Genomic DNA, 25506 nt, shown 5'->3' with positions numbered 1-25506 from the left:
TCTCTATACAGCCAACATGGCCCAAAGTGGTAAGTAACTTTTCGTGATTTGTTGCATTCTTTTGAAGTTTTACTAACATTGTGCCAGTTTTATACTTTCAGGGACTGGGAAGAGGAACAACGATGGAGGAGCAGGGTCGACCAACAGAGGAAGACGAGATGACGAGTCCATTTCCCATCTCTATACAGCAGCCAACATGGCCCAAAGTGGTAAGTAACTTTTCGTGATTTGTTGCATTCTTTTGAAGTTTTACTAACATTGTGCCAGTTTTATACTTTCAGGGACTGGGAAGAGGAACAACGATGGAGGAGCAGGGTCGACCAACAGAGGAAGACGAGATGACGAGTCCATTTCCCATCTCTATACAGCAGCCAACATGGCCCAAAGTGGTAAGTAACTTTTCGTGATTTGTTGCATTCTTTTGAAGTTTTACTAACATTGTGCCAGTTTTATACTTTCAGGGACTGGGAAGAGGAACAACGATGGAGGAGCAGGGTCGACCAACAGAGGAAGACGAGATGACGAGTCCATTTCCCATCTCTATACAGCAGCCAACATGGCCCAAAGTGGTAAGTAACTTTTCGTGATTTGTTGCATTCTTTTGAAGTTTTACTAACATTGTGCCAGTTTTATACTTTCAGGGACTGGGAAGAGGAACAACGATGGAGGAGCAGGGTCGACCAACAGAGGAAGACGAGATGACGAGTCCATTTCCCATCTCTATACAGCAGCCAACATGGCCCAAAGTGGTAAGTAACTTTTCGTGATTTGTTGCATTCTTTTGAAGTTTTACTAACATTGTGCCAGTTTTATACTTTCAGGGACTGGGAAGAGGAACAACGATGGAGGAGCAGGGTCGACCAACAGAGGAAGACGAGATGACGAGTCCATTTCCCATCTCTATACAGCAGCCAACATGGCCCAAAGTGGTAAGTAACTTTTCGTGATTTGTTGCATTCTTTTGAAGTTTTACTAACATTGTGCCAGTTTTATACTTTCAGGGACTGGGTAGAGGAACAACGATGGAGGAGCAGGGTCGACCAACAGAGGAAGACGAGATGACGAGTCCATTTCCCATCTCTATACAGCAGCCAACATGGCCCAAAGTGGTAAGTAACTTTTCGTGATTTGTTGCATTCTTTTGAAGTTTTACTAACATTGTGCCAGTTTTATACTTTCAGGGACTGGGAAGAGGAACAACGATGGAGGAGCAGGGTCGACCAACAGAGGAAGACGAGATGACGAGTCCATTTCCCATCTCTATACAGCAGCCAACATGGCCCAAAGTGGTAAGTAACTTTTCGTGATTTGTTGCATTCTTTTGAAGTTTTACTAACATTGTGCCAGTTTTATACTTTCAGGGACTGGGAAGAGGAACAACGATGGAGGAGCAGGGTCGACCAACAGAGGAAGACGAGATGACGAGTCCATTTCCCATCTCTATACAGCAGCCAACATGGCCCAAAGTGGTAAGTAACTTTTCGTGATTTGTTGCATTCTTTTGAACTAACATTGTGCCAGTTTTATACTTTCAGGGACTGGGAAGAGGAACAACGATGGAGGAGCAGGGTCGACCAACAGAGGAAGACGAGATGACGAGTCCATTTCCCATCTCTATACAGCAGCCAACATGGCCCAAAGTGGTAAGTAACTTTTCGTGATTTGTTGCATTCTTTTGAAGTTTTACTAACATTGTGCCAGTTTTATACTTTCAGGGACTGGGAAGAGGAACAACGATGGAGGAGCAAGGTCGACCAACAGCAAAAGACAGGATGACGAGTCCATTTCCCATCTCTATGCAGCAACCAATATGGCTCAAGGTTGTAAGTAACAAATTGATTATTTAAATGAAGTTTGTCATTTGTTAGGGAATGTGAGTGATTCTCCTTTGATGTGTTTGTTTTCTCTTTTTAAGCAGAAGAAATTTGAGGCTGACCAGGATCCTGAAGTGAAGAGCAGTCCCTCTCCCATTTAACAGCGTTCATGAGCAGAAAGTGCGGTAAGATTCATACTTGACCTCTGAGCACCTTTTCCCAATATTATGGCTTTCCAATTGATGTTGGCTTTTTCAGGCTTTGACCTCTTGAGTTTGAATTGACAGGAAGCAGAGATAGCCACCTCTGAAGGTCAGTCTGGAGTGTTTTCTGCTGCATTCAGAAAGTATGGGGTGTATAGTAGTTGTAAGTAGCGTTACAAAGGTGTTTCTTAGTCTTAGGTTTAGTTTGTATAGTATTTCCGGTAGGTGCAGTTGTGTTGTAGTTTGAGTTAGTAAGTAGGCTTTAGTTGATAGTTAGACAGCTTAGAGGAGTGTAGGTTATTATTGTAATTAAGGTATTTGTTAGTTAGTGCATGATTAGTGCTTGTGGTGGATAGGTTTGCATGATTAACACCCTAACAAGCAGGGTTCTCCATGAGCTGTTTTACTGTGTTGGTCCCGACACAGAAAAATGTTCTCCGACACAGTAAAGATTCAAATTTTATCTGTGCGACACATTAAAAATTTTGCTGACACAGTAAGATCTGTGATAATAAAAAAAAAAACATACACAGTGTTCCAGCTAGGATCTGAAAATGGAGGGGTTGAAAAATACAAAAATCTCTCTCTATCTGAAACATAATTGATCAAACAATTCTACCGTCTTTCAATTCTATACGATATCTAGATCACTTAATTATGCTTTCACCTTGCATAATCAATTATTTCCTAGACCCTCAATGGACTTGACGCATGAAGGAACAAAGACAAAAAATTGGATTTCAAACTTCCATGTAACGCTTAATTGGTACTAGTAGTTGCAATTAAAGTACATTGTATTATTTTTAAAAATATATTTAAATGTCTTTTCTTTAGAGCCATGGCTCTAGAATTATGTTTGCAATGTAAATCAAACATAACACTGTACCAAAATCATTTACTTGATGTAAATAAATAGTTTTCAATTTTCAAGGAACTTTTAAAAGTATTTTACTATTCTTTTTTTGTAATTCCTTAATTCGATCAATAAAATTGACAAAAAAATTATGACAAATTTGCTTTAAAAAATTGTAAGTAGTTCAACTTTATAGACAAGAATTTCCTCTGCATTTCACAACATGTGCTAATATGTTCGACCATACTATTTTTGTAACGAATTGGTGATTTTTTTTTTTTTTTTAAATTGTGTGCATGTATTCTTAAGTAATTATAATGAATAGTGAGTCAGTTGCAAATTTGATCGCTAAAATACCGTGAAATTTTAGTGCTTTGCGTAAACTCTGCAACACAGTAAAATTTCAAACAATGGAGAACCCTGAACAAGTAACAAGCTACTAAAACTACTAACGTCTGCTAAATGTTGTGTGACGCGTCTAGTGTGTTGGTGTTAGTGTCTGTGTGCTTGTCACCTCTCGCTTTCAGCCATCACCGCTGGCTAGCAGCAATGCGAAAAGGGGGAAGAAATTCTAATGACTTCCCCTGCCAGTACATAGCCTCTCCACAACAAGTCCTATGCGATGCCTCCACGTGGAAGCAGACGGATACTGGGTATCATTTTGTCCCAGGCTAAGTTCGCAAGGACGCACGGGAAGATGAGTCTCAAAAGCATTGGTAAACATCTCATATAGGATCTCTCCTGATCACAAACCCAATTTAGTAGTAGAATCAATTGATATAAGTGCTGGTTTTTAAAAGAAGTGAACCTTTGTTCATTTTATGTCTTTGTCATCTTTTTAGCTCACCTGAGCCAAAGGCTAAAGTGAGCTTTTCTGATCACATTTTGTCCGTCGTCTGTCCGTCCGTCCATCTGTAAACTTTTCACATTTTCGACTTCTTCTCAAGAACCACTGGGCCAATTTTGACCAAACTTGGTACCAAGCATTCTTGAGTGAAGGGGAATTTAAATTGTTAAAATGAAGGGCCAAGTCCCCTCACAAGGGGAGATAATCAAGAAAAGACAAAACTAGGGTGGGGTCATTAAAAAATCTTCTCAAGAACCACTGGGCCAGAAAAGCTGAAACTTCTGTGGAAGCATCCTGGGGTAGTGTAGATTCTAAATTGTTCAAATCATGACCCCCGGCGGTTGGGCGGGGCCACAATGGGGAATCAAATTTTTACATAGAAATATATAGGAAAAATCTTTGAAAATCTTCTGCTCAAGAACCACTGGGCCAGAAAAGCTGAAACTTGTGTGGAAGCATCCTGGGGTAGGAATTCTAAATTGTTCAAATCATGACCACCGGGGTAGTGGGGAATACATAGAAATATATAGGAAAAATCAAATTGAACCACTGGGCCAGAAAAGCTGAAACTAAATTTTGATTTCAAATTGTGATCAGTGGTAGGGTGGGGTCACAATATGTGTTACAAGGGGGAAATCTGGTAAAGAACAGAATGGTCAAAGCTTCTCAGGTGAGCGATGTGGCCCATGGGCCTCTTGTTTGTAAAATTTCACATTTTCATCTTTGGTCAAATTCAACGAAACTTGGCAAAGAGTATCCTTGGATAAATGCCATTATGGGATTTAAGTTTATTCAAATGAAGGCCCACTCCCTCTTCAAATGGAAGATTACTACAAATAAGAGAAAAATTAAGGACATCTTTTAAAAATCTTCTTTTCAAGAACCACTGAGACAGGAAAGAGACACTTATGTGGCATCATCCTCAGGTAGTGTAGATTCAAAATTAGTCAAATCAAGACCCCATGTTGGTGTCAGAATAGGGGATCAAAAATATATATAATACTGTAGATTCCTTATTTTTCGCGAGTAATTATTGCGAATAGGCTTTTCACCGTCAAATCACAAGAATAATAATTCGCAAATGCATGGTTGGTTAAGAGATTTTACATAGATTTCAGCGCCATAAAAATAAAGGCGAGTAATTTAATTTTGTGTGTGGTGCTTCTCACGAAATTACGCGAAAATTAATTCCACACACATATTTAGGAATCTACAGTATGTAGGGATATACTTTTTTTTTCTCAAGCCACAATTAGTTATATTGATAGCAAATCATCCTTTTTGGTAGTGAAGATTTCATTTTGTTCAAATCATGTCTACCGGGAAAAGGTTTGGGCCACATTGGACAATCAAAGTTTTACATTGGATTATATTGGAAATATTTTTAGAAATCTTCTCAGAAACAAATATGTCATGACTGGTGATATGTATACGGTAGCATCTTCATGTAGTGTAGATTTAAGTTTGTTCAAATCATGACTCCCAGGTGTAGGGCAGGGCCCCAATGGTGGATCAAAATGGACAGGGGAATACTGTAAATCACTTTTTATTCACGAGAACTTTATTTTCACATTATTACGCGAGACGGTATGGTCGCGAAAATTTCATTCTCGCATATAATATAATTCCTTAAGATTATATAGAGCAATGACCACAATTTTGAAAATTTTGTCTCGCTAATGAAGAGTCATTGACTATCTCGCGAAAATAAGGTGTCGCGAAAATTAAGTGATTTACAGTATATAGGAAACGTCTTCTCAATAATACCAAAGCCATATATAGTCATATTGATATGGAAGCATCCTTAGGTAGTGTAGATTCAAATTTGTCCAAATCTTGATTCCAGGGGGCAGGGAGGGGCATCAATGGGGATAAAATTTTAACAAAGGAATATATAGGAAAAAATTTTATGTTCAAGAACAGCTAAGCCATTGTTATTGATATGAAAATGTCTCCAGGTAGTTATTCAAGCCCCCTTCTCCTCTTCCTAAATTTTATACTTTTCAATACTGGACTAATTTGTCATTTACTAGCCAATATGCTTAGGTGAGCATATTGCCCATTGGCCGCTAGTTTATTTTATAAATCTTCTCACTTGGTATGAAGTGCAAGTGATCCCCTTTTGGTGTCTGTTAATTTTTATCTTTTTAAGAGGAATACTTTTAAGGCTGAACAGGATCCTGAAGTGAGGAGGACTCCCTCTCTCATTGAACTGCATACAGCAGCAGAAAGCAGGGTAAGATTCAAATTTTACTTCTTGTATCTTTGCTTGCCTATTGATGTTGGCTGTACCAAGCTTTAACATCTGGACCTTCAATTGACAGATTTCAGTTCCCCTTTGATTCAGAAGAGGAACAACAATGGAGGACCAAGGTCATTAATATAAGAAGAGTCTATTCCTGTCTGTGTTTTGCAGGTATTATGTTTCAAAAGTGGTAAGCAACAAGCTGCTTTTTACTGAAGCTTCTCACTTGGTATGAAGTGCAAGTGTTTCCCCTTTTATGTCTCTGTTTTATCTTTTTAAGCAGAAGAAAGTTAAGACTGACTAGGAATTCTAAGTGAGGAAGAGTCCCTTTCCCATTCCGCTGCAGCCATGAGGAGAATACTCGTAAGAATCAGACTTTACTTCTTTTTTACCTATGGAACTTCATCATGACCCACTTTAACAGGCAGGAGTCTTACAAGTATTTTTTATTCAATTATTTCTGACATATCTTTGTCCTCCCTACTCTAAAGTAACTATGCTTTCCTCTCCTTGCCCCAATATTCCACCTTATTCCTAGCTATCATAACCTTATTGTCTTTATTTGCTTTTTGATTTTCAAGCTAATAATGTTGTAATGATTATGTTCATTTGAATTTCTGTGATTATTACATTGCTTTGTATTATTGCTTATCTTCTCTCCATCAAGTATTTTCAAGGAATTTGACAAGGGAAGAGGACCAGTGCTGACCAAGTGAAGAAAAAGAAGAGTCTATTGCCAAGCTTTGTACAGCAGCCAATATCTGATTAAGGAGTGGGTAAAAAGATTTATTTTTTGCAATTTACAAATTTTCTTTATACACTTATCAAATCATAGGTCCAGGGGGATTTACTTCTGCTGCACAACAGCAAGACTGTGTTGCAATAACAATAGGGCATCCCGAGGATGTGTTGTTTCAAATTACGTTACATCATGATCCCTTTGGACTAGGATTAGTAAAAAAAAATATGAATTAAGAATTTTTCTTTTGATGACAAAGTCAAGGTGACTCAGGTGAACATTTTGGCACAAGGTATTTTTGTTCATGTTTTTTTCATTATCTTTGGATTTCCTTTGTTAACAAGTAGAAGATGAGACTGATCTCAATCAGTTAACAAGAATGTGGAAAGTAAGGACTTACTACTGTCTAACCTAAACATTGATGGTTAGTCAGATCAGATGCATGTAAAGCTCTAGACCTTGCATTATGTGAATTAGAGGAGATTTTGACTCTCTCATTGCTTGGATTCTTAGTGTCTTTTTGTTAATAGGCAGACGGTTATGCTGGCATTGATCCTGTTTCCAAAAGCAGATCAACATGATTCCTCAAGACTCCAAAGAGATCAACTATGGGACCTGAAAATAAAGGTAAGACACATGTACAAGCTCTGCAAAATCCTTCTATTCTGTAAAAATATGTTAGCTATTTTTCATTTATTAAGATTTTATTAATATTTATGTTGAGTCCTTGTGATTTCTTTTTTTACAGGCAGACTGCCATCAATTTCATGTTTCTTTGATAGCAGACAAATATGCTTCAACAATAGTGCAGAGAGTAATTTAAGGTTTGGACTGCAAGTGATGGACACACTAAATAACTCAACTCAAAGAATTCAATGGATAGTGCTGAGTACATTATTATATATCTACAAAGTGATGGGCACACTAAATAGCTTAACTGACAGAATTCAATGGACCGTGCTGAGAACATTGTTATATATCTACAAAGTGATGGACACACTAAATAGCTTAACTGACAAAATTCAATGGACCGTGCTGAGTACATTGTTATCTACAAAGTGATGGACACACTAAATAGCTTAACTCACAGAATCCAATGGACAGAGTTGAGTATGTACTAATATCTACAAAGTGATGGACACAGTAAACAGCTTAATTCTCAGGATTCAGTGTACCATGCTGAGTACATAACTCATTAAGGATAACTCATATGACATCCACAGCAGATCACTCAAAGTTGTGTTACTACATTATTGTACAACTTTTCATATACTACGTTATTTTTTCTGAATGTTTTTTTTTGTATCTGTATATTATATTTTTTAATTTAAAAAAGTTAAAGATTGGATTTTTAAGCAAAAATATCAAGAGAGGTAAATCAGTGCTTGTCTGAATATCTAAGCTTAAGAGAAAGGGAGGTAATTTTTTTTATTGTGAATCCTTGTCCAGAGCATATGCTTTCTCCCCTTGGTCCAATGTGGCTAATACTTCTCTCACAGAGTGCCACTGGTCAATGGATGTGTAGTGACCTTGAACAAAGTTTCTAGGCCAAGAGTCAAGGTTAAAACCCCTTTCAGCTACTTTACATTTTTATGTTCATTGCTGAAAGTGGGACCCTTTGAGATGGCCACCATCTCAATGATATCTAATTTTAGTTTGAAAATTGCTAGAAAAGATAAAGTGATCTCATTGTAACATTATTATTTTTTAGTGTTTTAGATTATAAATAAATATAACAATATGCAAAATCTAAATTCTTTTATATTTTCTCTCCTTTGATTTACATAGCAGGCCTTGCAGTTTTTAGCTCATATGAGATTTTCTGATCACCTGTTGTCCGTCGTCCATCCGTCTGACTGTCCATTCATCTGTAAACTTTTCACATTTTCAGCTTATTCTTGAGAACCATTGGGCCAATTTTGACCAAACTTAGTACAAAACATCCTTGGGTAGTGGGAGTTTAAATTATAAAAATAAATACCCCTTCCGAGGGGAAATTGTCAAGAATATACAAAAATAGGGTGGGGTCATAAAAAAATCTTCTCAAGAACCACTGGGCCAGAAAAGCTATACTTCTGTGGAAGCATCCTGGGGTAGTGTAGATTTTAAATTGCTTGGATCATGACCCCTGGGGATTGGGAAAGGTCAAGATAGGTATTAGGGGGAAATCTGTTTAATAACATAATGGCCAAAGTTACTCAGGTGAGTGATGTGGCCCATGGGCTTCTTGCTTATCTAATTATACCCCCCGCAAACGAAGTTTGGGGGGGTATATAGGAATCACCTTGTCTGTCTGTCCGTCCGTCTGTCTGTCCGTCCGTGGAGCTGTCCGTCTGTCTGTGCAAACGTGTCCGGTCCATATCTTTCTTACAGAGGGACATTAGAATCTACAACTCCACACAAAGATTGCCCATGACCTATGGGTGTGTCATAACCTTGACCCAAGGTCATTTGAGGAAGTTCAAAGTCACTGGAAAAATTTCATAATTTGTGTCCGGTCCATATCTTTGTTATGGATAAATTGGTAGGTTCTCATTTCACACAAAGATTGCCCATAACCCAAGGGTGTGTCATGACCTTGACCCAAGGTCATTTGAGGAAGTTCAAGGTCACTGGAAGAAAAATTTCATAATTCGTGTCCGGTCCATATCTTTCTTATGGATAAATTTGGTAGGTTCTCATTTCACACAAAGATTGCCCATAGCCCAAGGGTGTGTCATGACCTTGACCCAAGGTCATTTGAGGAAGTTCAAGGTCGCTGGAAGAAAAATTTCATAATTCGTGTCCGGTCCATATCTTTCTTATGGATAAACTTGGTAGGTTCTCATTTCACACAAAGATTGCCCATAGCCCAAGGGTGTGTCAAGACCTTGACCCAAGGTCATTTGAGGAAGTTCAAGGTCACTGGAAGAAAAATTTCATAATTCGTGTCCGGTCCATATCTTTCTTATGGAAAAACTTACTTCTGAAAAATCCAGCGGGGGCTATTTTGTCCCGTTTGGACAGTTCTAGTTTAATCTTTGTATGCAACACCTTTTCCTTCTTTCAGTTGTTACTGAGGTTCTAAGTAATTTAAGTTTTTTATGAAATATTTTTTCCTTGTCAAGTTCTATAAGCATGTTCTACTTCATACACAAGTAGTATATGAAGATTTTCTAGATGTTTCATATTTTTTCATTTTACATGTAATTGTAAAAACTGTGTTTGTCTCTTGTGATACATGATTAATTTATGTCAGTTTGAATTTATCATGTATATTAAAATACACTATTATACAGTCTGTTTGTCATGGAATTAAACTTGTTGAGTTTTTATTCCACCTCTATAATTGAAGATTTGGGGGCATATTTTGATAAACTGTCTGTCTGTTTATGTGTCTCCAAATTTACTAATTTTTACTACCCATGGCCATTCCTTTTGAACTTTTTTTAACCTTTAAGTTAGACTTTGACCTACTTTGGTAAAACAAAATGATGTGAATGATTAGTGCTAGGGCTTTCATATTTCAAATGTATATTCCTTGTAATGAAACTTCTCTTTTTCACCCCAAACAAACGAAGTTTTAGGGATATATAGGAATCACATTGTCTGTGAATGTAATTTTGTCTAGGCTCTAACTTTGATATATGGAAACATTTGAAGCTTATACTTGTTATAGAGCTTGCTTGTAATGACCCGACAGTGAGTCCTGATCTGACACAAGGTCATTCCTGCAAGTTCAAGGTTACTGGCCTGAAAGTATGAAATTTTTGTCTGGGTCATAACTTTGTAGAAAGAATCACTGGAACCTCAAACCTGGTACAAGGATTGCTTATGACCCAAAAACGTGTCATGATCTTATCCAGTCATTCCATTTAGTTCAAGGTTACTAGTAGAAAAAAGGTATGACATAACTTGACTTTGTAATGGAGAGTCAGTGGAAGCTCATACTCGGTACAGATATTGCTTATGATCAAAGAATATGCCTTGACCTTTATCCAAGGTCATTTTGGCGATTTCAAGGTCACTGGTAGAAAAAAGAAAAAAAAATGTCTCGGCTAAAACTTTATTTGGAAAAGAATTGGTACAGGTATTGTTTTTGAAATAAGGAAAGTTCTTATTTTAATCCAGTGTCAATGCAGCAAGTTCAAAGTTACAGGCAGAATAGTGTAAAATTATTTTTTTAAGACTTTAACTTAACAATGTAGAAATACTAGGAGCTCGTACTTGATACAAAGATTGCTCATTGGAACCTGATACAGGTACTGTTTATGAACCTAAGGAGTGTCATGACTTTAATTCGAAGTCAAATAGCAAGTGAAAGGTTGGTGGTATAAGAATTAAAAATTATGACAAGCCTTTATTATCTGATGGAGAAATATCTGTACGTATGCACGATGATTCACTTAAAGTTTACTAATGATCAAAGTATATGTGAATTTTGACTAGTCTCAGTCTTTTTGGCAAGAAATTGAAATGAAATGGCAAAAAAAAAAAAAAAAAAATCATTTTGGACCAATCCCGATCAAAATAAAACCATAATGAATAAAATAACAATTTATTGCCTTCTTTATTGTCCCCCGCTTTAGCGAAAGCGAGGGGACATTACATCTCATTCGTCTGTCCGTCCGTCACAAAAACTTTAACCTTGCCCATTATTTTTGATTTAGTGGAGCTATGACTTTCATATTTCACTTGTGTGTCCCTTGTGAGAAGACCTTTCTTTGGGTACCACCATATTTGACCTTTTGACCTAGACCTTGGAGTTTGACCCACTTTTACAAAAAAATCCAAACTTTTACTTTGGCCATATCTTTTGAATAGTAGAAACTAGGAATTTCATATTTCACATATGCATTTTTTGTGTCAAGGCCTTTCATTGGATACCAACAATTTTGACCTTTTAACCTTGACCTTAGAGACCTATGAAAAAACTTTTACCTTGACCATAACTTTTGAACGGAAAGGGCTAGGGCTATCGTACTTCACATATGTAATCCTTGTGAAAAGACCTTTCATTGGATACCAAGAACTTTGACCCTTTGACCTTGACCATGGAGATTGACCTAATTTTCAAAAACTTTGACCATGGCCACAACTTTTGAATGGTAGATACTACATGTAGGACTTCATATTTTTGCACATATGTATTTTTTGTCGCAAGACTTTTCATTGGATACCCACAACTTTGACCTTTTGACCTTGGAAATTTCCGTACTTATAAAAAAACTTTAACCTTGACCATATCTTTTGAATGGTAGAAACTAGGACTTACATATTTCACATATGTATTTTTTGTGTCAAGGCCTTTCATTGGATAACAACCATTCTGACATTTTGACTTTGACCTTGGAGATTTCCGTACTTTTGAAAAAAAAAGTTTAACCTTGACCATAACATTTGAACGGTAAGGGCTAAGGCTTTCATACTTCACATATGTAATCCTTATGAGAAGACCTTTCATTGGATACCAAGAACTTTGACCCTTTGACGTTGACCTTGGAGATTGACTTACTTTTCCAAAACTTTCACCTTGGCCATAACTATTAAACGGTTAAGGTTAGGGTTTTCATCCTTCACATATGTATTACTTGTGACCTTTTTAAAGAAATCAACAACTCAGATCCTTTCACCTTGGAGTTTGACCTACCTTTCAAAAATGTATCCTTGGCCATAACTTTCTTTTGAACAGGGGGATGGGATTTTGTATTTCACAATCGTATTTCTTGTCTGAAAACCCTACTTTGGGTAATATCAAATATATTTCATTTGAATTAAGAAATGTTAAATCTTTGTTATGTTGCCATACGAGGTCATCTGTGTTTCACAAACACATCTTGTTCCTTATATTGAGAAGAAATAGGGCTTTCATATTTGACATGTGCATTACCTGTGACAAGATATTTCCGAGCATGCTATGAATTCTTACCCCTTGACCTTGACCTTCACAATTGACCTTATTTTTTAAAAAAATCAACTTCAGTGATAATTTCTAAATAAATGACATATGATAGGGTGTTCATATTAGACACAATGTGTCATAAAAAATGACATCTCATCCACAAAGACACCGAAAGCGGGGGACCACAATTCTTTGAATTTGCTTGTTAATTCAAGAACACGGGATATATCGTGTCGATAAAAGAATGGATAGATCGTCGATATATCTAAATGTCGAGTTGAAGACCACCTCAAGTGTTTTCTTCTTTTAAGTATAAGATTTTGAACAAATTCAGTTTCATATGAATACAAACAAGATCAAGATGTGTTTGTGAAACACTATGCGCTATTTATAGTACATAGGTGACAGTCAAGGTCACAAGGTCGTTGACCTTGGTGTCATTTGAAAGAGCTTGATTAGTGGAGTATGCACACCAAATATGAAGTTTATATCTTTCATGGTTCAAAAGTTATGGAGAAGGTTAAAGTTAGCAGAAAAAAAGCTATTTTTGGCATATAGGTCACAGTCGAGGTCACAAGGTCATTGACTTTGGTGTCATTTGAAAGAGCTTCATTAGTGGAGTATGCATTTCAAGTATGAAGTCTCTATCTTTCATGGTTCAAAAGTTATTGCGAAGGTTAAAGTTTGCAGACAAACAAACAAACAAACAAACAAACAGACAGACAGGACAACAAGAGGCCCATGGGCCACATCGCTCACCTGAGCACTAAGGGTAGGAAAAAGTAGAAAATGGCCTTTTATTGTAAAGTTTAAATCCAAAAGTATTCCCATGACCAATCATGGATTTGCTATTTTTTAGAAAATGATTTTTAAAGAATTTTCCTATATATATCTTTAAACTTTGGTCGGCCATTTTGGCCCCGCCCTACCCCCGGGGGTCATGATTTGAACAAATTTGAATCTACACTACTTGAGCATGCTTCCATATAAATATGATGAATTATGGCTTTGTCATTCTTGAGAAGACGATTTTTAAAGAATTTTCCTATATATTTCTATGTAAAACTTTGGTCGGCCATTTTGGCCCCGCCCTACCCCCGGGGGTCATGATTTGGACAAACTTGAATCTACACTACCTGAGCATGCTTCCATTTAAATATGATGAATTATGGCTTTGTCATTCTTGAGAAGAAGATTTTTAAAGAATTTTCCTATATATTTCTAAGTAAAACTTTGGTCGGCCATTTTGGCCACGCCCTACCTCCGGGGGTCATAATTTGAACAAATTTGAATCTACACTACCTGAGCATGCTTCCATATAAATATGATGAATTATGGCTTTGTCATTCTTGAGAAGAAGATTTTTAAAGAATTTTCCTATATATTTCTAAGTAAAACTTTGTTCAGCCATTTTGGCCACGCCCTACCTCCGGGGGTCATAATTTGAACAAATTTGAATCTACACTACCTGAGCATGCTTCCATATAAATATGATGAATTATGGCTTTGTCATTCTTGAGAAGAAGATTTTTAAAGAATTTTCCTATATATTTCTATGTAAAACTTTGGTCGGCCATTTTGGCCCCGCCCTACCCCCGGGGGTCATGATTTGAACAAACTTGAATCTACACTACCTGAGCATGCTTTCATTTAAATATGATGAATTATGGCTTTGGCATTCTTGAGAAGAAGATTTTAAAAGAATTTTCCTATATATTTCTATGTAAAACTTTGGTCGGCCATTTTGGCCACGCCCTACCCCGGGGGGTCATGATTTGAACAAACTTGAATCTACACTATCTGAACATGCTTTCATACAAATATGATGAATTATGGCTTTGTCATTCTTGAGAAGATTTTTAAAGAATTTTCCTATACATTTCTATGTAAAACTTTGGTCGGCCATTTTGGCCACGCCCTACCCCCGGGGGTCATGATTTGAACAAACTTGAATCTACACTTCCTGAGCATGCTTCCATATAAATATGATGAATTATGGCTTTGTCATTCTTGAGAAGATTTTTAATGAATTTTCTTATATATTTCTATGTAAAACTTTGGTCGGCCATTTTGGCCCCGCCCTACCCCCGGGGGTCATGATTTGAACAAATTTGAATCTACACTACCTGAGCATGCTTCCATATAAATATGATGAATTATGGCTTTGTCATTCTTGAGAAGATTTTTAAAGAATTTTCCTATATATTTCTATGTAAAACTTTGGTCGGCCATTTTGGCCCCGCCCTACCCCGGGGGGTCATGATTTGAAAAAAACTTGAATCTACTCTATCTGAGGATTTTTCCCCATAAGTTTCATCTTTCCTGGCACTGTGGTTCTTGAGAAGAAGATTTTTAAAATATACCACCAAATTTTCATTTATTCCCAATTATCTCCCCTTGAATGAGGGCGTGGCCCTTCATTTGAACAAACTTGAATCCCCTTCACCCAAGGATACTTTGTGGCAAGTTTGGTTGAAATTGGCCCAGCGGTTCTTGAGAAGTCGAAAATGTGAAAAGTTTACAGACAATCGGACGGACAGACGGACGCCGGACAAAATGTGATCAGAAAAGCTCACTTGAGCTTTCAGCTCAGGTGAGCTAAAAACAATATACGTCCCGGATCTATTGATCCGGGCGCATAAAAATAGGTTTGATAATATAACAGGGCGCAATTGGTACCTATGGGAATTCCAATAGATTGTTGGAAGACTGGTGTACAATCAGATTTTTTTTTTAATTCAAATACAGTTATTTTACAAATGACCAATGACAAGGTAAGTAAATTTACGGGTTCTGTTTTTATTGAAAAAGCAGCTGTCATGCAATGATGTCAAAAAGATCGGACTTTAATTTATCATGGTCCATTGATGCACATAAAGTTGAAAAGTCGTAGATTTTTATGTTGTAGCAACATTCTTCTACCCAAAATGTATCAACTGACAAAGTTGATCATTCTTTGACTCCTAGTCATTAACTTATAAGCCGATCATGAAAAAGGCGGGCCTAAAAAATGTACCGTTATTTCCTGCACATTGGACAGTTGCAAAACCTTTCTTCATTTATAGCAAACGTACCGAAATAGTCAACCTCATCGTACCAGGAACCCACTTATTCATTATTTTGGACAAATAAGAAATGCAATAGACATGTTCATTAAACATTTTATCATGTAAAGTAACATTTTGCCTTTTTTATATAATGTAAATTATAAATAAAAGAAATAATAAGGTTATGTAAAAAGAAAAGTGCATTTTTTTTTCTCATAAAGTAATTGGACGGTAAACTTCACAATCATATTTTTCACATTTCCAGTTCACTTTGCACTGAATGGAAAAAGCCCTGCATGCATCAGCCCGGAAGCATTTGTAAGCACAGTCCGTTTCCTTGGAAACTGTCGTCTGGGCTAGGTGTGACAGATAATCATGGACGTATTCCAGTTTGGGAGGCCACACCCTCTCAAACATTAGCTTCTGTGGTTCCTCACTGAAATCTTCGTCGCGGTATTTGTTTTCAAAGATGTCACTGACGACATACCACATTTTAAGATCTAAAAGAACGATGGGTAAAATAAAATATTTTAAACAATTGTGAAATAAACTGTTGATAGGAATGTCCTATACTCACTTTTCTTGCAGATAAAGAACTGAATGGGTTCCGTACAGTTCTGTAGATCCTGAACTCCGTCTCGGCGGATAATTCCACACATTCCAACAGTGTCCTCTGTGTCTCCTGAAATAACAGGACATTTATATTTTTTATTTGTTAAAAAAAACAAACTCTGAATCATTTCGATAATTGATCGTCACACGGAACCCCTGGTTTTCTATGTTCTATCATTTTGAACTTACGAGAGATACTAGTATCTCAACATTTAGAACGAAGATATTCGTATTGGAAAAAAAAAACCAAATACACTCAAATTATATAAAGCTACATGAATATTCAGTCATACTCCAAAGTAATATATACCGTATTTCCAGCTTGCAGCATCTGCGATAGATCCGTCCACCAAGGTCCAGACATACCTATTCCCTCGCTTCTCTTGCTTCAGACCAATCCATGCGTGGTTGGCATTAGTTATCTGCAATGTACACGATTTTTTTTTAAATCAACATATGATCACATTTATATAGTTTCTCAACTTTAAAAACTTTTTTTTTTATTAAATATATTTTGTAATCTGCAGAAAGTCTGTATTAAGAGAATATTGAATTTTGATTATTTTCTTTTTCTTTAAATGAAGAAGATTCACTAACTCTGAGTAACTCTTGAGCAATGAATTGGCTTTCTTTGTTATCCCATATACTGGATAGAGCCGCATTCTTGGACACACAGACAGCGCCGGCTTCCTTTTGACTGAGTCCATAGGGGTCCTGATTTATTTGGTAACACAAGTGTTTATAGAACGTCCACCCATCCTCGCACCCATCCGTCGTCAGCCCTGAGAAAAAGGATATTATAACTTCTTGTCCTTTGATTAATGTCAATTTTTACACATAACAAGTCTAAATTAAGTTAGTTCAAACAAAATATACTTTGTTAAACAAGAAAGTATCATAATTTTACACTAATATAAGTTGAATATGCATGCATGGAAGGAGTCGATTACTGAAAAAAAGATCCTTTCATGCATTCTACTTTAGAAAGGGTAATGAGTTCTAATGTTTTTTTCTCTTAATTTCTCTGTCATACATCCTGCAGCATCACACAGATACTTGTTGGCAGGCCTCCCTTATTAGGTATAGAGGGGTATTTTTTGTACTGAACGGTTATTTGGAGTTTTTTTTTTTAAAAATTCATTATTTCGTAATTGTATACATGAAAAGGAAGTGAAATAATGAAAAAATTGTGGAAAAAAATAACAAGCTAGGGGTCACATATTGGGAGGGGTGTCCTGTCCACAAGTACCTTATCTTCCCAAGTCAAGAGTTTCTGATCCGCTCCGCTCCACATAAACCCTTGACTGAATATTAATGGGGTTTACTGCCACGCCATCTAGTGAGATAACATATATTGAACTCTAATGACCTGTGCTATTGGCCAATCAGAGTAAACGAATTCAACAGAGAATGGTGACCATATTGGAAGTTGGTAATAAATTCAATATAATTCAACTAAAAATCTTAGACAAACCTTTAACTGGGCTATTTAATGATAAAGACGTTATCCTTGGGGCTAAAACTGGCTTGTTTTTCTATTTACAATTTTTTTTTAAATAAAACAATGATTTTGATGGTTCATGCAACTTGCATGAGGCCAAGAGTAAGTTTCCTCTGCGTCAAACTTAGCCTCTTCGGTCAAGGGTTTATGTGTGTCCCATAATTGTTTTCCGGACATTGAGTACCTGTGCATTTTTCATACAATAACACTTTGTAAATCATTTTGTTCCGCACACTTTGGTACTGGTCCCTGGAAAGGGTAAAAAAGTTTAAATGTGGCATTTTTTAGGAACATTGACTTGAAAATTATTACATTGTATATACGGATATAAATTAAGACTCAGAAATATACAGAACATTTATAACATATTTTTAATTCACATGTACATGATGTAGAGGCTTTTCAACCTTTTTTGCGTTTTGTTTTGAACTTTATTTCTCTTTAACCGAGGTCCCGTGTCGCAGTAGGTGCCATCGTCGGAAACCCAAGACCGACTACGCTTCGTTCCTCTTTCCATCAAGCTCCATTGATGGAGAGAGGAAACAAAGAAATCAGCATTTTTCCGACTTATATTTATATCTGGCATAAATAATCAACTGCTAAATGGCTTTGAAATATTAATTCCATTGTACAAGTGGTGGCGTATCCATATGAGTGAAAAATTCTCGAGAAAGAAGTTAAACAACATACAATCAATCAATCAATCAATCTTTCTCAGTTATATACTGTGAAATCACTAATTTTCGTGGGGGGTTAATTTTCGTTTTTTTTTCGAGGTATGGAGAGACCCACGAATTTATGGCCACCACGAAATGTAAATATCATATGCATTACTACAAAACATTTTCAAACCACGAAATCAAAACCCCACAAACCAATATTTTTTCCTCAATCTCGAAAAATTGACCCCGCGAAAATATGTAATGTTACAGTACACGTTTTTCAAAGTTGGAGGGTAATGGCAACTGGGAAAATTATATCTTAAAATTATTGGGTGAGCAAAAGGTGCTTCAAGTGGTATTTGAAATATACCACCCACCAAGTTTTATATACATGTATACAACTTTCGAAAAAAAAACTAATTTACATTTTTTATCCTTTTTTCCAAGCAATTTAAACCTCTTCCTGATGATGTCTTTATATACTGCTAAACATAACCGCAATACTAAATAATTGTTGAAAAATAGAGGTTTTACGATTTATCCTAGTAATTCTGTATAAATTCTAATGTGGGCGGGTCATTTGGGAACAGTTTTACTGTTTCACTATTCTTGTTTCTAAGTTTCTTATCATTTAAAACAAAACGTATCATTTGATTATTTTTCAAAAGAAAGAGCCTAGAGGTACATGAAGCATACGGAGCAAGCATATTGCCAAATGATATGAACTGCAATGAAGCGACATCTCACTCTGAAACATGTAAAAAAAAGATATCTTTCATGGCTCTTGTTTTTTTTAGGTCAAGTATCAAAAGATGATCTATACTTGACAGTAACGGTTACTGGGAAATTATATCTGGAAATTATTGGCGTCGGAAGCAAATTGAAAGGGGGGGGGGGCTAAGTGTAAAAAAAAAATTTATAACTCAAAACAAAAACCTGACAAGCAAAAAAAAAAAAAAATAATCGGAAATGTTCATTTCCCAATTTAATATCCTTCCTGATGTCTTTAATCTGTAAAACATCACCGCAGCAACAAATAATTGTTGAAAAGTAGAGGTTTTACGATTTATTCTATTACTTCTGTATAAATCCTAATGTGACGTGTCTGTGGAAAGTTTGTGTGTGTGGTCTTGGGGGGGGGGGGGCCTAAACCTAAAAAATGTTCATTGTATCTTTATTTTTCAAAAGAAAGACGTACATGAAGCATGCGGAGCAAGCAAGTGCCAAATGATTTAAACTGCAATAAAGCGACATCTCACTCTAAAACATGTTAAAAAAAAACAAAACCAAACAAAAAAAAACCAAACAAACAAACAAGATATCTTACATGGCTCAAGTAAACTCAACGGATATCAACACTTTGAACAAAAGACCAAAGGTGACATACTCTTTATACCATTTAACTAATAATGAATTTTTCTTAAGTTTGTTCATTGAAGTGTTGCTACTTAAACATGTTATAAATCACATTCAGCAACTTACTGGGAACATATACACTTGCAAAATTTCTTTTCAAAAAAAAGGGGGAAATATTTTTACGAGTTTGTATCACACTTCAAATTTTTAAATTTTCCTTTTTAAAAACGTTTAGAAACTGGTTTAGACTATTGAACTGGCATTATTTTCAATATTTTTCATATATTACGAAGATATACAAAACCGATTTTGAGGAACATAGGTATTTAAGAGAAAAAGAACTTACCATATACAAACGCTGAAAATATTTCAAGAATCAGAGAAATTTCAGCTAACATCCTCTCCAGGACCGGCCCTGATTTACATCTATCTATCTCGGGATCTTGAAAACGAATCCATATTTTGGAGCTGGTGCAATGTGTTTGGAGGCTGACCGTGTTTTTCGTTTTCTAGCGATCGATAGTCAGAATTATTTTTGTTCTGTTGATTTCTCCATATAAATATAGTCTAACAATTGGATTTTTGACCATAAAATCTCGTGTACCCCATGTATAGGGATGGTTTATAGCAGAAATAAGCCTGTCTTAGTGGCGTTGATTCATTCTGGTCATCATTTATTGCTTCTTAATACCGCTCAGCAGCATTATAGGACGGATTCAATGAAGGAGACACGCCATAAAAAACATCCTATCTTATCAAGCAGTGTTCAGTACATTTCAAGACAGAGCTATAAACCGATGAATTGCTGAAACAAGTTTCTTTGTCTTTAGATGTGGTATACAAATCATTTATCCTTGGATTTAGTACCAGTACATGTATCTTTGAAATGTCAATGAAACCTTTTTGGTGTATTTATAAAAAGCCTTACATTTCTTCTAAATATATACAAAATGCCAGTTGAATTCTACATTATGACTTTGTGATTAACATTCAAAATTGCAATTTACTTTTCAAATCACCTTCCAGATCTCTAATCCATTCTTAATTTAAAAGTCCTCAAGATGTTAGAAGAAACCGCTCTGATAATATTCTGGGTATCACCCGCAAAGAAAAAGAATCGACTAAATGCATTTACGGTGCATGAACACTTTCCGATTTATTTATTTCGAGAACGTATACAACGTATACTAATATCTTGATAGACCAGACAAGGTGACATCCGTCCTGGTCACGTGGAATTTCCATTCTGTATTTGCTGATTTTGTAACAGTGGTACCAAACGCTCCAATAGCTCAGAAGGTTTGAACACACCAAACTCTGTAATGATCCCACCAGTAATCAAAGACGCCGGCGTCACATCAAAGGCGGGGTTCCAGCAATTGATTCCTTAAAAAGAAATGGAAATATGAATAATTTGCATAAGTCAAACATGTAATTAATAGAGTCTCAATTAAAATTTAATATATTTTGGAAATAAGTTAAAACCATAACATATGTTTCGGACTACTTTTGACATCATAAATAACTTCCTTCCTAAATCTATTCAATTATATTCACTGTGGTTTTTCCCTTAAACCATAGACGCTTTTCAAAGCAAGTACCTGGTGCAGCGATAGAAACTCCTTTGATGTGTGTCATTTCTTCGTGTGGTCTTTCTTCTATTCGAATTTCATCTCCATTCTTTAATTTTGGGTCAAACGAAGTAGAAGGACATGCAACGTAAAATGGAACGTTGTGATGCTTTGCGACAATAGCCAACTGATAGGTTCCTATCTTGTTAGCAGTATCCCCATTGGCTACCACCCGATCAGCTCCCACAACTACCGCTGACACCCCTTTGCGTTCCATCAACATTGATGCCATGCTATCACAGATTAAGGTGGCAGACATTTTCTCGTACACAAATTCATAAGCCGTCAGCCGTGCCCCCTGGTTATAGGGACGAGTCTCCGTGCAATACACGTGATTCAATTTATTTCTTTCTTGTAAAGTTCGTATTACACCTAAGGAAAATTGAAGTATGTGTAAGGAATTCGAACTCCTTAGAAAGACAAAACTATGCATGAATGGTGTACGGAAAGGGCCATTTGCTAAAAATCAACAGCGCTATTAGAAAAACACGCCGTCGCGCTGACACACAACACCAGTCACGCTAACACACAACTCGCCATCGCAACATTGAACAACATGCTGTCAAGCTAACACGAGTTCGCACAACACGCGTTAACACACAGCACGCTAGCTATCACGCTAACACGACTTCGCACAACACGCCGTCGAGCTAACTTCCGACGGTGTGTTGCTTGAAAGCGTGTTAGCGCGACGGCATGTAGTGTGATAGCACGACAGCATGTTGTGTGAACTCGTACGTGTTAGCGCGAAAGCGTTTTGTGCAAACTTGTGTTAGCGTAACAGCGTTTTGTTCAATGTTGTGATAGCGCGACGGCGTGTTTTTTTCTGAACGCAATGTTGAGCTTTAGCAAATGGCCCTATCCGGACACCATACAAAACACACATTAATGCATTTACGCTAAAAAGTAGTACCTCACAAAGTAAACGTTCAAAGACCATGATCTACAGAACGAAAAATAAAAACTTAATTCTTCAAAGTTTTTTTAACGACACCACGATATTACTATGTTTATTTTCTTTCACAAATTCAAAAAGTGTATAAAAACTAAAAAGGATTTTCTTTCAAACTAAGTTTCACTAAAAAATAAAAGATAGTTTCCTTTGGTTTTAAATAGAGAGAAATACCCAGAGCTGTTCCATATCCGGCCGTCGCTAGAGACCCTGTGTTGCAGTGAGTAAGGACATCAACTGGTTTGTCACAAAGATTCAGTACGTGATCTGCTCCAAATTTACTCAGGGTTTTATTCACAGCAATATCTGTAGGAAGCATTTCCTCTATTTCAGACACTATTCTAAAACAAGAGCAAAAACATTATAAGGCTAAAGATATTCAACAAATATGAAAAAAAAATACAGGGAATGTAACACGAAATTCTGAGGACAATCAATGGCCAAATTTAATCAGATCACATTTTAATTACTTTTAACCACTATAAAAAAATGCATATTTATACAGGATCGATATGTACTTTTCTATTATATTCTGTACAGAGTTGTCCCCTTTGTTGGCTAATGACTTTGTTTTCTCTATGAAGTATTTTGCGGCTTTATCCATGTTGACTGCTGTGGGTCGGGATGTCACTAAGTACTTCAACTTTTCCTCAATAAATCTACATGCTTCATCTACGTTCAAGAAGGACATTTTCCTCAGTTCTACTGCTAAACTTAGACATCCTACTATGGCGATCGCAGGTGCACCTCGTACCTTGAATATATAGGTCCACATTTTTTTAAAATAGCAAATCCTAAAGAACACCTATTAGGTTTATTAGTTATTAGTTCAAAACTGCATTTAAATCGATAAAACTAAATGATTGAAAAAAAAAATCTATATTTTTCCACTTTTTGTAAATACAAATGTATAAATTATGAGTTATGTTCATATATCTTTAATTTTATTCAGTGAAAAAACTCATTTGACAAAGTTCATAATGTAACTAATACTTCTTGCTGATTAACATCTGCTAGATTAATAATTTTACATCATGCAAATAATAAAGAACAAATTAATTCATCTTCAAAAACAGTTTGACGGTTAATATTATTCTGTTTCCAAATAATTTTTGGATTGCAATATTTGCCAACTTCTATTCTATCTGCAATTTAAATTTAAATACGGTTGCATTTCCAGTTTCAGATTTTAACTTATTAAATAGATATTCCCTCTTTTTGAGGATTTTTATTTTCAAATTTCGCATTTAAAAAAAAACAAACATTTTTTGATCTGTCTCTGAATATTCATTCATCTTAGCTATTGACTAGCCCATGACTTTTTAAAAATATTTAACTCCTCTCAACATATTTGTTGGCGTCCTAAATCAAGGCCTACAACTCCAATCTGAAGCGATTTTGTCAGCCTTGGAACCTTCTTTTTGACCAAGTGCTATAAAGAATGTAGTTACAGTTATCGTGTTTAAACAATTTTCAGGTCCTAGCTGTCCTATTCTTACTTTTTTTTGTGAGGGAGGATCAAGATAAACACTGAAATTGCATGGATCGACTTAGTCACTATATATATATTCTATAAACGTCAAACTGATTTTACTTACTTGCATGAGCTTTATCGCCTTCCATCCATCATCTACAGATAAAATGTCGATATATTTGGTTTCGTTCGGAAGAAGAAGCTGGTCCAATATCTGTAATTTTCCATTATTGTACTTGATTGCTTCCAGTGTCATGCTGTCGTTCTCAATCAGACAATCTTTAAAAATAATGTTTTGTTGACATAACAGTTTACACACGTGTTTCTGAATGATGAAAGTAAGTCGAACGAAAATTTAGTTTCAGTTTCAAAGAAGTTTTAAAAATATATATATATATTCAAAGTATGATATACTTTACTTTCATAATAAATCAAACTTAAAAATAAAAAAAATTCTTATCAATAGACTGTGTTGTATGTATATAAGTAATAAAGTCAAAAGCTTTCGCAGACGCGACATACCTTTCACCGAACTAATTAATATCTGTAGTTGGCGGGAAAAAATAAACAATGACAGGTTTAGGCCTGGATCTATTTACCGTGGCTGAAAAAATAAATTCGTGCCTGAAAGCAATACATTTGATTTCCCTTGACTTTGTACCAAACAGTATATCTGTAATCAAAGAAATAAGTGAAACAATATGTGCATGTAAGGTATGTTTCTTTATAGTTTATGAGTTTATAATATTTGTACTGTGAGCGTGATTTATGGAACTGTTCGATTCATAATTTCATATAGTACACTAGTGTACTATTTATTCCATGTAGAACATGTACGCATACTACAGAATCATTGTATAATTTACGACTAAGGTAATATTTTGTTGTTTTTTTCCCTTAGGCCCCTGCGAAATTGCTGTTAGATATCCCAAACGTGTTTATGCTATGCGAGGCTTTGGTGGAGAATCCGGAGTATGTGTGTCTATCAGAAGATTTGAAGTCTTGTCTCACACAATTTCTTATAAAATGCTTTAAATCATTTAAGTGGACACCAGATAAAGAGAAGGAGAAAAAAGATTGGTCCATGGCAAGTATTATTACACGTAGATATGAAGATTGCAATAGGGTGAATTCACCATGCATCGGATACCCTTGTACTTCAACAAGTTCTAGCGATATCGCTACCGACGGAAAATTATCAAAATGGAGTTTAACATTTAGTTTGTGATTAAAATAACAATTTAGGACACAATTATATGCCGTTTATTGAGAAAATATCCCCAAAAATCGAGTTTTTAGAAAAAACAGAAAATTCACCATGGATCGGACATGGTTCACCATGCATCGGACAGACGGTATGGAGACCGGAAAAATATCATACCTTTATCACAATGCTTTAAAATCCTTGATATGGATATATTTTCATCTTTTATCTAAGAAATAACCCTCAACTGTAATTTAATCGACGATATTATTGCACAAATGAAGAACGATTCTAGAGACCTCACTCTGCCTTAGAAATGCTTTAATAAAATGCTTATCATGCCGTAATTCGCGCCTTTTTCTCATGGTTCATCATACTCGGGTTTGTAGAAATAAACAGAGTAAAATTCCAGACGTCATATATCGATAACTTGTATTTTGACTGAAAATATAGAGTTTTCATTTTCTTTTTCCGCAAAAAACAGC

The 25506-nt window shown here is 35.9% G+C and overlaps 1 protein-coding gene and 1 long non-coding RNA gene across 19 annotated transcripts; one reads left to right on the top strand and one right to left on the bottom strand.

The window, feature by feature from the left end:
* The first annotated feature begins 1671 nt into the window (after positions 1-1671).
* Positions 1672-8449, top strand: LOC134255242 (uncharacterized). Of its 18 annotated transcripts, none has more exons than XR_009989497.1 (9): positions 1672-1823; positions 1916-1999; positions 2102-2180; positions 5870-5953; positions 6042-6133; positions 6243-6401; positions 6630-6734; positions 7232-7328; positions 7450-8449. It is a non-coding gene; the product is annotated as an uncharacterized LOC134255242 (long non-coding RNA). The 18 variants fall into 18 exon arrangements; XR_009989482.1 differs by having other exon boundaries at positions 6630-6738; XR_009989493.1 differs by having other exon boundaries at positions 1673-1823; positions 6246-6325; positions 6630-6738.
* A 7276-nt stretch (positions 8450-15725) lies between these two features.
* Positions 15726-24143, bottom strand: LOC134255194 (methylthioribose-1-phosphate isomerase-like). The gene is given in 11 exon segments (XM_062737697.1): positions 15726-16129; positions 16207-16311; positions 16552-16663; positions 16839-17023; positions 20107-20208; positions 20211-20249; positions 20940-21146; positions 21362-21763; positions 22518-22684; positions 22862-23097; positions 23942-24143. Coding segments are annotated over 11 exon segments (1974 nt in total). The 5' UTR covers positions 24074-24143; the 3' UTR covers positions 15726-15842.
* Between the last annotated feature and the right edge of the window lie 1363 nt (positions 24144-25506).

Source organism: Saccostrea cucullata, unplaced genomic scaffold (genome assembly GCF_032062105.1).
Source record: "Saccostrea cucullata isolate Sc308-1 unplaced genomic scaffold, CSIRO_AGI_Scuc_v1 ctg127, whole genome shotgun sequence".
In the NCBI taxonomy this organism is placed as follows: Eukaryota; Metazoa; Mollusca; class Bivalvia; order Ostreida; family Ostreidae; genus Saccostrea; species Saccostrea cuccullata.
Note: the sequence above shows the minus strand (reverse complement) of the source record. Positions and strands in the feature narration are given on the sequence as shown.